Source organism: Littorina saxatilis, linkage group LG1 (genome assembly GCF_037325665.1).
Source record: "Littorina saxatilis isolate snail1 linkage group LG1, US_GU_Lsax_2.0, whole genome shotgun sequence".
Taxonomy (NCBI): domain Eukaryota; kingdom Metazoa; phylum Mollusca; class Gastropoda; order Littorinimorpha; family Littorinidae; genus Littorina; species Littorina saxatilis.
The window spans coordinates 66638829-66653828 of NC_090245.1; the positions used below are offsets into that span (position 1 = coordinate 66638829).

The 15000-nt window shown below is 41.6% G+C and overlaps 1 protein-coding gene across 1 annotated transcript in view; it reads right to left on the reverse strand.

Moving 5' to 3' along the window:
- Positions 1 to 5222: 5222 nt before the first annotated feature.
- The window catches only part of LOC138976701 (kin of IRRE-like protein 2), a gene marked incomplete in the record, with an annotated part of 167169 nt that continues 157391 nt past the window's right edge, over positions 5223 to 15000 (reverse strand). Inside the window, 1 exon segment of the mRNA XM_070349573.1 lies at positions 5223 to 8697. Within this exon segment, the coding sequence (XP_070205674.1) occupies positions 8582 to 8697 (116 nt within the window).

Here is a 15000-nt window from a genome sequence, read left to right on the forward strand (position 1 = left end):
TCGATAAGATTCGATTTTGCTTCATGAAATCATAACATAAACTACTATAAAACAATCCCGTACTTACGCTCAGTCTCCGTTTGCTTTGAACATCAAATGGAAGACAGACAAGTGTTTTTGTTAGGATTTGGATAGATGTTTTTAACACACCCAAGTCACGATATTTTTGCTCTGAAATTCTCGCGGGGTAGCACGTACATGTTCGATACATCCTTGCATATATGGGGTGATGACGGCAAAGCTTCGGCGTTTCTACGTCAACCAAAGACACAAGGCATCGTTGCAAGACCACGCAGTCCGCATTAATTTTGACCATTGTCGCACATTAAGCCCCTACCAGATGCTGGTCTCAGGGTGACACAAAGGAGTACCGGTAGCCTATGTTACGCTTTATGATAAGTTACAAAGTACGATAGAAACTACCAGGACTCAGGGTTTTCAACCCGAGCATGATTGTTATTACATTCTGACTCCGTCGAGTTCGTTGAAGTCTTACGTTTGATTGGACGTTTGATTGCCCACAGTGCTTTAAGGTTCATGAGTACTGAGAGTAACAGCTAGCAAGTCAGAAAACCCAAACCACCCGTTATTTAATTTGATTGATGAGATGACTGAACTCAAACCTGACTCTTGATTCTTCCTGTGTGTGGTTGCAGTATACTGTTGTGCGCAGAAAACGTAGCGTTTCTGTATTCATAAAGTTTCGACAAGTTCCTACAGTTTAAGGCAGGCCAAAAACGTCATTTTTGTTGCATATTTGGTAAAGTCAATACGTCATGCCGGTAGATTTGTATCGCAGTTCGGAAAGTTTCTTTCTTTATTTGGTGTTTAACGTCGTTTTCAACCACGAAGGTTATATCGCGACGAGGAAAGGGGGGAGATGGGATAGAGCCACTTGTCAATTGTTTCTTGTTCACAAAAGCACTAATCAAAAATTTGCTCCAGGGGCTTGCAACGTAGTACAATGTATTACCTTACTGGGAAAATGCAAGTTTCCAGTACAAAGGACTTAACATTTCTTACATACTGCTTGACTAAAATCTTTACAAAAATTGTATATTCTATAAAAGAAACACTTAACAAGGGTAAAAAGAGAAACAGAATCCGTTAGTCGCCTCTTACGACATGCTGGGGAGCATCGGGTACATTCTTCTCCCTAACCCGCGGGGGGTTATCGCGCAATTTCATGAAGAGTTTTTTAAATATTTTTTTTATATAAGATGTTCAAAATAATATACACCAGAAATGGCCACGTTTGTTTGTGTGCCAGAGCGTGTTTGCCTGACATAAACAAAAACCAATGAATATTCATGGTGTAAAGTAAGTGAATGAGTGTGCCAAGGTTTCAAAAGGTGCTTGACTAACGCTTCTTGTCTGATTGGGTAGGCCAATTAGTAGCACAGCTAACAAGGAAGTAAACTGAAGGGGAACATTACGTTCACAATAAGGACACGATTCGCATTGAACTGACCAGTGAACAAAGTTAAGGTACAACCAAAACACAGCTATTGACAAATCAATCATGCATTTAATTGCCACGACAATTGTGGCATAAAGTTCATCAACTAATCCAAAGAACACTGCACGTTGGTCACGGTGATTAAGGCACTGTTGTCATTGTGTCGAAGTCCATTGCATGCAAGTAATCGAATTGACAATTATGGTGATGGTTGTGATAATTAGTGACAAGTAAGTGTATCCCAAAACACCCGGATACAAGGTTTGAAAATGAGTACTCAACATACAAATCTTCAATTCTCAAAGTTATCTTGGGAAAGCAGGGATCCAGCATATTACTGTTGTTGTTTTTGGGTGCAGAAAAAAACCCCACATCTTTGCTTGCTATGGTTGTTCCAATACACAGAACAATAGCAGGGCTGTGGGTGTTTTGAATTACAAAACAACAACACACCCACTCAAAGAAGCGTCAGTGCTTGCAACATATATGGTACAGCTATGATAACATGATCACATCCGACAACAGTACAACTACATTCTTCACATCAACAATATTGCAGTCGTCTTAATAAATATTAAGAGTCTAGAGGAGCAGCACACACACAACGGAAATGGAATCTTGATCTGTCTCTTAATCGATTAAAGAACAACGCTCATAGATAAGCACACACAGATACAGCCAGCGAGCCACACACACACACACACACACACACACACACACACACACACACACACACACACACACACACACACACACACACACACACACACGCACACACCACTATTCTACTCGCTACAACAATACATCAAACAAAATAATTATAGCGGGACAAACATTGCCTCTGAAATCTTCAATAAGAATTCACATTTTTACTATGTACAAACACACGAGGTAATAGTTTTCTTAGAATGATGACAGTGGCAGTCTCATACGAGATAGTGCACATCATTATTATTTTATGTTAGTGCGCGAGTCATGAATCTTAAAAAGTGTGCGTTTTGTACTCCAATTCACATACATCATAAACACAAAGTCAATTGAAGGTAACTAAATACATCATTCCATCAATGAATACATGAACAAAGAAAAGAAAAAAGGAAAGAAAGGAAGAAAATATCAAGGAAATAATTAACACATGCATAACTAAGTAAATACATAAATGCACAAATGCAAACACTTTACTTTAGAAAAAAGCACGTAAGTTGAGTGACTGGGCAATAGAACGTTATGCCGACGGACGTTATGATTATGCCGACGGACGTTACAATGATGCTGACGGACGTTATAACTATGCCGACGGACGTTACACTTATGCAGATTGACGTTATATCTATGCCGACGGAGGTTATAATTATGCCGACGGACGTTATAAGTATGCCGACTGCCGGGACTGGCGTTATAATTTTGCCGAAGGGCATTATATGCCGACGGGCGTTATATGCTAAAGGACGTTCGCTGGTTTGCTTACCGCTGGAGTACAAGTTTGCCTACTGAGCAATATCGGGCCAGATCAGCTCACAAGAATAACAGATACAAAGAAGAAAGGTAATGGGATATCATACGATGTTACTGAACATAGAATGCGTAAGTCTGGGAAATCGTTCACTGGAAGTATTATGCAACCCTTTGATTAATCCCATCTTCAAAACATCGCTCAAAACCTTTGGAATTAAGAAAAATGAATAAAATACAAGAAGAACGAGTTCAGAAAATAAAGAAAAAGTTGAACAATTGAAAAAGAAAGTTTGAAAAATACTCTAAAAGAGATTCGAACCCTTAAACGGCGAACGTAACGAATCCGTGGTCGGGCTCTCCACCGACTGCCAGGCTTCGTGGGTTAAAGCCATATGTACTCGATGACTATACACGCTAATTGCTTTACCAACAGCTGGAGACATGCTAAATTAAGTTCCCTGCAAAATATTGTGGCCTAGGACCCCTTCAATGTTGAGATATGTTAATTTTCATTTTGATCTGGATCGTCCTATTTATAGATTTGGCAACAAATGCGCTGTTGACGCAAGGGAGAGAACTCCGTGTCGTTGTTGACATCCTCACTTTTTCAGAGGCTAGAACAAGCTGAAATGCACGTATATGGTCCGCGCATGACGACATATCGTCATTATATGGTCTTATGGTGCGTTTGACATCGATTGTGGGCAAACTATACTTTGTAAACACGGGAGTAAGTTAGTAAGCCTTTAAAATACAAATTCTGACTTCGAGTATAACACGTGAGTTTTCGAGCATGAGGATCAGGGGGGGGGGGGGGGGGAGGGGGTATCAGTATATCGACTCGTCGGTTTCCAAGTCGCTCTGTTCTGTTTGAGGTAAGTTAATGTGAGGGTAAACTAAACTGTTACGTACGAAAGTCACCGTTTTCATGTATGCTTCGTGCGTATTTGTTTTTTGACCGGTACTCCTAATTTTGGAACCGTCGTGTTCCCAAGACTCTGCACTTTCCTTTGATATAAACCTCACTGTGTATAACTGGATCAATCACGTGATAGTCGCTAAAAATGAAGTAATTCGCGTTTTTTAAAAAAATTGTAAATAAGGTGCATAGTGCGACTAATTGGAACCTGGCATTGAGGAGGGTATCTTATCACCTCGACAGTTGGTCTACATCCTTCCGTGCACGTGTACGTATGTTTCTTTTGATTAGTTGCTACATGAAGTAGATATTTTGGAAAATATGAAATGCAAATGGCTGCCATACTTATCATTTTGCTTAACCTATATCTTCTTCCTGGAGGATCACATGAACTTGTAAGATCATATACCTGTGACGCACATAACTCAATATAAGTAAGACACAGGCACTTAACACATAAGACAGCCATTTATGCATAATATTAAAACATTTCGAATGTTGACATAACTTCTAAAAACGGGGCGGACTTTGAGGGGCAATAGCTCAGCACGTGTAGGGCTTTATGCACTTTGATAACATGAACAAAGTAGACGCCCCAAAAAAAAACCTGGATAATTAGTAGTACTGTCTAGTCGAGCGTTGGCTTAATACGAATCATAGATAGATAGATAATTTGTTAATGTGAGTGTGCCTGTGGGATGCTCCTGGGTTTTACGTCAGCTTTAAAACGTTTAAAGGGCATTATTGGTACCGGATAGTTTTCGCAGCAGTGTAAAGCTAAACAGGGAAAAAATTCAAACAAAAAATCAGAACAAGAACAACTCTGGCTTTGCCAGTTAGATACCCTTTGCTTGATATCCCTCCTAAGTGATATTAATTATAGCAAACAAATTAAAGGCAAAAAAAAACCAACAACAAAAAACACACACACGAACACAAACAAAAGAAAACGGAAACAGAAGTAAAAAAAAAACGAAGAAAAGAAGAAAAAAAAACTGAACAAAAGAAAACTAGAAAGAACAAAAAAATCCGCTTCAAATATTTCCTTGTTCCTGTAAAACTAATCCTGGAGTAAGCCAATCTCAAACAGTTGTCGCAGATGAACATAACACATGTTTATTGTCCCTCATGCAATTCTCCCTAACGTGTATGCCAGAAGTATACGGCTGGCCTTAAGAGTATTCCGAGTAAAACAACTCGGCCGTAGGCATAGCCCCTTACTAGGACGTCAAGGCCTGAACCAGTATACAGTTGACCGTAATCAGTATCCTCAGAGCAAGAACTGAAGTCCGTCCATTGAGGTAGTGAACCGGAAGGGGGTGTGGGGGGGGGGGGGCATACAGTGTTAGAACGAGGTGTTTGTGTGTGTGTGTGTGGGGGGGGGGGGGGGATGGTTCCGCTGTACTGTTGTTGATGTACTCTAGAAATGTAATGGACAAGTCGGTCATGATTTGCATAACAATGTTTGTAGCATTGTAAACAAGTCGTGTACATGTTTGTACTCTGCAATCGGAGACCGACAAAGTATAACACGTCTTACTGGTGTCTTTATTTTCAGGATTAAAACAAATCTTGCACCACCGTTACCGTGAATAACGTCACAAGCTCTTGAAGCCTACTATAACAGTTACCTTAAATAAAGTCACAAGCTCTTGAAGCCTACTATAACAATTACCTTAAATAGAGTCACAAGCTCTTGAAGCCTACTATAACAGTTACCTTAAATAAAGTCACAAGCTCTTGAAGCCTACTATAACAATTACCTTAAATAGAGTCACAAGCTCTTGAAGCCTACTATAACAATTACCTTAAATAGAGTCACAAGCTCTTGAAGCCTACTATAACAATTACCTTAAATAGAGTCACAAGCTCTTGAAGCCTACTATAACAATTACCTTAAATAAAGTCACAAGCTCTTGAAGCCTACTATAACAATTACCTTAAATAAAGTCACAAGCTCTTGAAGCCTACTATAACAATTACCTTAAATAAAGTCACAAGCTCTTGAAGCCTACTATAACAATTACCTTAAATAAAGTCACAAGCTCTTGAAGCCTACTATAACAATTACCTTAAATAAAGTCACAAGCTCTTGAAGCCTACTATAACAATTACCTTAAATAAAGTCACAAGCTCTTGAAGCCTACTATAACAATTACCGTAAATAAAATCACACGTTCTTGACGCCTGCTGATGTCGTCATCAGAACAGCGACGATAACATGAATGCGCCAATGCCCACTACTGCACGTGCAAACTTTGTTTGACAGTTTCACAATCAAGTAGGTCATTAACCGTCAGCAAAAACGCATATATAACTTGAGTCGTTCATTCCACCGTCTTTTTTGGTCGGTGATTTCGGTTTGGTATTGTCACCCACGTTTTTGAAGCAAGCCCGTATATCGCACCAATGTGTGTTTAAACTTTTTTTTCTACAAAATGCCGTCTAACAAAATACAAACAAACATCATTTTAAAAACAACCAAAGAAACGTCAAGAAATGTTGTAGGTAAGATCTTTTTTGGAAGAGAGATTGTGTGTTAGTTTTATTATTCACCACGTAAAAGTACAATTTAAGAGCTGTCCATGGCATTTCGTTTCATGGCTGGTACTGATACTACAAACAAAGAACCTGAGATACCTTTTATTGGCGCACCCTTCTAATTAGCCAGTGATGATCAATCTGCACAACACACTTATCATTAAAACACACTTCTTTGTATTTCCCAACTTCGACACATCAACAAGACACGGTCCTCCATTGTGCCATATCTTTAAAGGTCCTGGAACATCTTTGGACTCAATACCAGATTATTATCTCTATTACACACGGGCGCATTTTACAGCGCATTGATATAATTTTAAATCCACAGTACGTGAAAAAACAACTTAACCTTCAAACCATTCATTTGACCTTCAATCTAATCAAAATCATTAAACGCTGTATCTCGAAATGCATGTTCTCTGCTGGAGATTGAACAGATTGCATTTATCATAACCAAATGAGTCACAGCACTAATGATAAGACCTAACAAAAACAAGGGACATAAGCGCGCTAAAATTAGACCACATCTGCATCAGTATGAGAGTTAGTCGGAACCAATCTCCTGGCACCTGAGAGAATAACAAGCATTGAAATGAGCAAGCGACTTTCATCTTCTTATTTCTTATCATACTTGAGGATGAAAGTTGATGTCTATTCTCTCATGCGCCAGGAGAGTGGTTCCCCTTAACTCTCACTTGCTCTTGTTGTACACGACGTCTATATTTCCAGCGATGACGTCCCTTTGTTTCTTTGATCGGATCCTGCCAAGCAAAAAGGACGGTATCGTTTTAGATGTATCATGCTTGGCCAGTTCGGTATGGTTTACTTTGCTGCCTCGCCATTGTCTGAATTATCCAATTCACCGAAAATGTCTTACTCTCGGCTGAAAATATCTAAACATTTGCTAAATAGATCTTGCTGACATAGACGTGTATGTGAATCATAAGCCCTTCCGATAGGATGACACATGCGCAAAGAGAACGTCTTATGTTACCTGTTGTTTTTATGTTTTATTTTGTGTGTAAGTAAAGAGTATTCGTGTCATAACAATTAAGACACGCGCAACGTACGGACACTTTGGGAGATTGTTTGGGAGTCGCCCAATCACATATATGGCAGTGTATTTTAGACGTGCTTGCAGCTTCAGAAGGATTTGAACAGCGTTTGCTCAGAGTTTGAACATCAACAGTCTTGTAAATGGGGTGTGTATTAAACAGCATATGTCAAATACGTAAGCGTAAGCTCAAACAGAACAACACCACAGAATATTCGCAAATTCCTTCACATTGTTCTCTGTAGATTGCTTCCCCTGAGAGTCACGACACAGTAACCTCCCTTGGTTGCATGGGTTAAATTCGACCAGCCAATCCACAAAGCGTAAGTTTAATTTTCTTCACACACATCCAGGTGTTTTTGACTTCCCTTGAAACTGCTTGGTCGCGCTGCGCTTTTTTCGTATTCTCCCTTTGTTATATTTTTGGGTTTTTTTCGGCATGGAAAACTGGGAGCTGCTTCTTCGTTTTATTCGCCACCAGTCTGTTACTGTGTACGCTCATTAGCTCGCGTGGTCGCCTTGGAGCCGCACACTTATACCATGTTTAGTTTCCCGTCGTCTTCTACTTGAAGCCGTCTCATGCTTTGAACGAATGTAGGCATTGCATCCATTTGCAGTTTTCCACCGTCTTCTTTTCAAAGTCTCATACTTATGTCTGAATGCAGGCACTGCGTCCGTTCGAAGTTTCCCACAATCTTCTTTCTTGAAGACGCAAACTTATAACTGAATGCAGGCACTGTAGTTTGTCGTCGTGTTTGTTTTAGAGTCATACACTTGTTACAGGCACTCCCATCGGTGCTGTAGTTTGTAGCCTTTACATTGTTTGTAGGCCACAACTGCACACCACGAATATTCACTGATAAAACACACATTATAATTTATATATATACAGTGACTGCTTCAACGACTTAATCTGCACACTACCACACCACTTCCTGAAAGCCCGTTTCGCGGATCGTTTTGATTTTCTTAAATCGACATTTCACACTACAAACTGCTCCCTGTATGCACTTGCACATATTGCACTGGAACGGAACGCTATGCAACAACCATGTGCATGCCACTGTATCGTAAGTACATGTTGCACCCGTGCTGCGTGCGCCCTGAGAGGCAAGGATCTCCTGATGACGTGTAAACGATGACGTCATCTTCACCATCCGCAACTGGGCCACGTGCCGTAGAGCAACAACCAGCAACACAGGAGCAAGCGAAGACACTGTGGCTGAAACTGAGTTCTGCATCCTGTACTGTTGGATGGATGTGTGCCTGGAAGAAATAAAGAAACCATTATAGAGTATGCATAACAATAACAACACAGTAGGGGAAGGGCTCCTAATATGGACCGCTTTTTGTTTTATGCTGATAACTAGCTTGTTTTCTTGCGAAGAAGTTTCATTTTGTGGTTGGTAGTCCTTCTCTCTTAGGTTAACCGTTAGGCCTAATTAGAGTAAAATAGCTTTGATAGACATTCAGCAAAAATTAAATACAGGAAAAATCCCAAATGGTCCATATTAGGAGCCTGGGCGCCTAATATGGACCAGTTAAGCGGCCTTCACGAATTACTGTAAAAATCCCCCTAATACTTCAAAATTAAGTAGATGTGCAACGCCAAGGCACTGCATACCCCAGCGAAAGACAAACCTCTCTCTCTGTCTCTCAAACACACACACACACACACACACACACACACACACACACACACACACACACACACACACACACACACACACACACACACATACCTCAAGTTACACACGTACAAAAATGCACACTCACTCACTCACTCTCTCACACACACTTCATACACACACCCATACGCACATATAGACAGACGGACATACACACCTTTACAAACAAACACACATACACACACACATACACTTACGCACACGCACAAACACACTCCCACCCACCCACTCTCTTTCTCTCTCTCTTATACAAACAGACACTCACACACACACACACACACACACACACACACACACACATTGACTCACACAAATCTCATACACACAAAACACACACTTATACGCACATACACGGTTGGCCTAGTGGTAAGGCGTCCGCCCCGTGATCGGGAGGTCATGGGTTAGAACCCAGGCCGGGTCATACCTAAGACTTTAAAATTGGCAATCTAGTGGCTGCTCCGCCTGGCGTCTGGCATTATGGGGTTAGTGCATGCTAGGACTGGTTGGTCCGGTGTCAGAATAATGTGACTGGGTGAGACATGAAACCTGTGCTGTGACTTCTGCCTTGTGTGTGGCGCACGTTATATCTCAAAGCAGCACCGACCTGATAATTATGGCCCTTCGTGGTCGGCTGGGCGTTAAGCAAACAAACAAACAAATACGCACATAGACAGACGGACACACACACCTTTACAAACAGACACATATACACACTTCTACACACACAAACATACACACAAACTCATGCACACACACATTCACACACACACACACACTCTTTCTCCCTCTATCTCAGTCTTTCTTACACACACACACACACACACACACACACACACACACACACACACACACACACACACACACACACGAGTACAGACTCATGCACGCGCACACACACACACACACTCTAACACTAACACGTGCACAAAATGAACACACACACACACACACACACACACACACCGCGCGAGAGAAAAAGACTACAGGGAGGCATGACGTCATGATGCATTAATTGACGTCAAAGACTTTTGACCGTGACGTAATCTTCTCACGCGAGCTTTATCCATAGTCTTGAACAACCACACACAAATAGACTTGGAAAGTACAGAATTTCTACCCGTCCAAAGCGGCCTTGGGTGGCGTTTGCTGAAAAAATGGGGGCGACTATTGCACCCACCGTATTTTTGTTAGTATGGTCCCAACTTTTGGTGAACTTCCATCTCCAACTGTAGCACGTAGCCGGGCACAAAGAATCCTTCTTTATCATGTATTATCGGTATAAAAATGCGTTCGTGGGATACCTCCAGCTTCGCTGGGATTATATATTTTTTTTTATATAAAACGATTCAAAATCACGTTTATCGTATTCTTCATCATTTTCTGATTCTAAAAACATATAAATATGTTATTTTCGGATTAAAAACAAGCTCTGAAAATTAAAAATATAAAAATTAAGTAGATGTGCAACGCCAAGGCACTGCATACCCCAGCGAAAGACAAACCTCTCTCTTACTCTCTCTCTTTCTCTCTCTCAAACACACACACACACGAACACACACACACACACGCACACACACACGCACACGCACACACACACACACACCCTAAGTCACACACGTACACACATACACATTCACTCACACGCACTCACTCACTCTCTCACACACACTTCATACACACAAAACACACCCCCATACGCACATATAGACAGACGGACATAAACACCTTTACAAACAAACACACATACACACACATACACACACGCACACACACACACACACATACACACACCCACCCACTCTCTTTCTCTCTCTCTTTCTCTCTCTTTCTCTCTTATACAAACAGACACACACACACATACACACACACACACACACACACACACACACACACACACACTGTACATACGCACAAACAAATACGCACATAGACAGTCGGACACACACACCTTTACAAACAAACACATATACACACTCATACACACACAAACATACACACAAACTCATGCTCACACACACACACACACACACACACACACACACACACACACACACACACACACACCCACGCATACACACACACACACCCCAAGTCACACACACACATACACACACTCACTAACACGCACTCACTCACTCTCACAAAAAACTTCATACACACAAAACACACACCCATACGCACATATGGACAGACGGACATACACACCTTTACAAACAAACACACATACACGCACACACATACACTTATACCCACACACACATTTATACACACACGAGTACAGACTCATGCACGCGTGCGCACACACACACACACACACACACACACACACACACACACACACACACACACACAAATACACACACACACACACCACACACATACGAGTACAGACTCATGCACGCGTGCGCACACACACACACACACACACACACACACACACACACACACACACACACACACACACCGTGACAAACAGTAACACTAACACATGTGCACAAAATGAACACAAACACACACACTGCGCGAGAGAGAAAGACTTCAGGGAGGCATGACGTCATGATGCATTAATTGACGTCAAAGACTTTCGACCGTGACGTATTCTTCTTACGCGAGCTTTATCCATAGACTTGGAAACTACGGAATTTCTACCCGTCCAAAACGGCCTTGGGTGGCGTTTGCTGAAAAAATGGGGGCGACTATTGCACCCACCGTATTTTTGTTAGTATGGTCCCAATTTTTGGTGAACTTCCATCTCCACCTGTAGCACGTAGCCGGGCACAAAGAATCCTTCTTTATCATGTATTATTCGGTATGCACATTTCTCAAGTCGATTACAGTATGGCGTTCACGGGATACCTCCAGCTTCGCTGGGATAACATGATACAACTTAGTGTGCAAGTCAGACTAATTAAAATATGCTTTAGATTTATCTGTTTTGGGTAGATGAGAGCATTATTTGAAACACACCAGGAAACTAAAGAAGCTTATCAAAAACATAGTGAAAATAAGTGAAATTATCAACTTCCACGAAAAGAAGACTATTTGTTATATATTTTTGATATCTCGAGGGCTAGTTATAGGTTATTTTCAGCAAGCTTCTTAATGAATTAATGAAAATAGCCTTTAGCTTTTATTTTCTTCGATTTGTTGAAGGTGGTCCATATTAGGGGACTCACGCATACTTTGAGATTTTGCTATTATTTTTTTTGTGCAGTAGAAACTCGGGGTCAACACTGCTAAAATGTAACAAATACAGTCTTAGCTGTCATATGTAGCACGTTTTGTGTGATAAAAGCTTTGGCTGTGGACAGAAACGAGTCCGTTTTAGGCGGCAAATTTAGAGTGAACGCTGCCAAAAGTGAAAAAAAGAGAAAAAGCCTAACGGTTTTGAAGTTTGTGTTTCTGCAACTGTTTTGACATGTGCAAGTTATCCAGAGAGGGTGAATACAGCGAATGAAATTGTTTTGAGCGCTCTAGCGCCGCTAGTTTGTCAGAACTGGAGGTGGTCCATATTAGGAGCCGGTCCATATTAGGAGCCCTTCCCCTACTTTATTGTCCATGGCTACATTAAATGGATACATTTTTTAGCGTACCCAATCTGCCTGCAACGGATTATAACACACACACATGTTATATACAACACCGTTTCCATAAACATGTTAAATTGACTTTCAAACTTGAGGGAACACCTGTATATGTTCATATTTCAAACCGATTTATGAAGCTTCTAAAACTTGTAACGATAAAAGCAATTCACCCACAGTCAATTTACTTGCATCTAATGAAGGTATACTTATGAGTATACACCACACTAATAAAAACAACAGCCCCATCCTTATCAAACCCAACTTAAGACAGCTTTCTGTTTTCCATTTATACACCTAATGGTTTGAATGTGAGGACTATCCAACTGCTCCCAAACAATTCCTTTGTTCTGTGTGTAACCGAAAATGCATTCCTCCCCCCCACACACACACATGACATACACACACACACACCCACCCACCCACACACACACACACACACACACACACACACACACACACACACATACTTGTGATGCACGTGTGAATATATAGTACTGCTGATGCACAAACATGCAGCCGGCCCTGCATACGACCCAACAAATGCTGAAGCCAAGCATACACACAAACAAGCAGTCGAATCACTAGAGATACATTACTACAATGCTTTTTAACATGCGAAACTATGTTCGAGTGTATAGCGTTTAACATACAAAACCAAGTCTAGTATCTCCGTGTCACAAGCACAAATGTTCGGGCGCAGCTAATTACTTACATAACTATATTCTTTTCCTTTCTGTCACACTATCTGTTTTATGTCCCGATTCCTCTTCCCATGCAACCACGACTCCCTCCCTTGTTTCTCATCACCAAGCCCTTCCCTTCCCTGCCCCCACCCCCACCCGCCCCCCCCCCCCCCACCCCCCCCCCCCCCCCCCCCCCCCCCGAACCCTCCACACACTCTCTCACCGAAGAGGGATGGCGATTTGCAGGCTTAGACAACAATTTGTTTAGAGTACCACGCAATGCAAAACTTCCAGGACAGACAGCGACAACAGACCGTTAGGGGACAGCTTTATGCTCATCCAGAGCCGCCTTGGCTGCACTGCTAATGAAATACCGGTCAAATATTGATGAGCGATCTTTTCACCTGATGCCGGCCTATGCCAATGCCGTGATGGAAATATGGCATGCCATGTTAGGGGTTACACAGGCATGGTACAAAGAAGAGAACTGTAAATTTAGGGGAGAATTGTTTCTGTTACTCCTAATGCTAATGAAATGACGGTGACAAATTGATGAACACTTTTTGTTCACCCACTGCCGTTCTGCCCAAGCGGTGCAAGAGATATTGCATTCCATGTAAGGGGTGACACGATGGTGCTTCAAGCAGCACAAGTTTGGTACGAGGACAATAACTGGACAGTAAAGTGGTAATTGTATGATTCTCTCAGGCTTCGTCGGTCCTGGTGCTAATGAAATAACAGTCAAATATTGATGAGCGTCTTGTTTTACCTGCTACTATGCAACACTTGAAATATGGCATTCCCTGTTAGGGGTGACACGAGATTGACACAAAGAACAGAAAAGCAAAGTTAGTGTGTTTTCCCCCCCGGATGCGGAGACCCTGATGCCAATTAGTGAAATAACGGTCAAATATTGATGAGCGCTCCTTTGTTGACCTACAAGAGGTATGGCATGCCGTGTTAGGTGTAACACAGTAGTGCCACAAGCAGTGAACGTATGGCGTGAGGACGAAAACTGGAAAGTAAAGTAAAACCTTAATGGTTCTCTCAGGCCTCCTCGGCCTTCATATCGATGCAATAACGGTCAAAGTGTGATGGGAACTAAAGGGAAGTGGTAGTGACAAAGGAGAGCCGAGACACAAACGTCTTATAAACTGATTTGGTGCGACGGTAATTAGCCGCAAGTAGCAAACAAACTAATACAACAAAAATAGGGCTGCGTTGTCCTTTGATGCTAATGAAACAAACAATCAAATATTGATGAGCGCTGTACTCTCGCTGCCCTAGCCGTTGTGTCCAAGGTGATACATGGGTTACACACGGAGATAAAATAAACAGTTGGATATAACTGATTGATTCCCCCGAGTTGTGTTGGCGCCGATGCTAACGACATAACGGTCAAATATTAATGAGGGCACTTTTTACCTACTGATGTTCTGCCCGTGCGGTGCAAGAAATATGGCGTGCTATGTTAGTGGTGACATGATGGTATTCAAGCAGTGATAATTTCACACGAGGAAGAGTACTGGAAAATAAAGGGAGACTTTGACGATTCTCTTATTCTCCAGAGCTGCGTTGGTCCTGATGCTAAAGCAATAACTGTCAATTGCT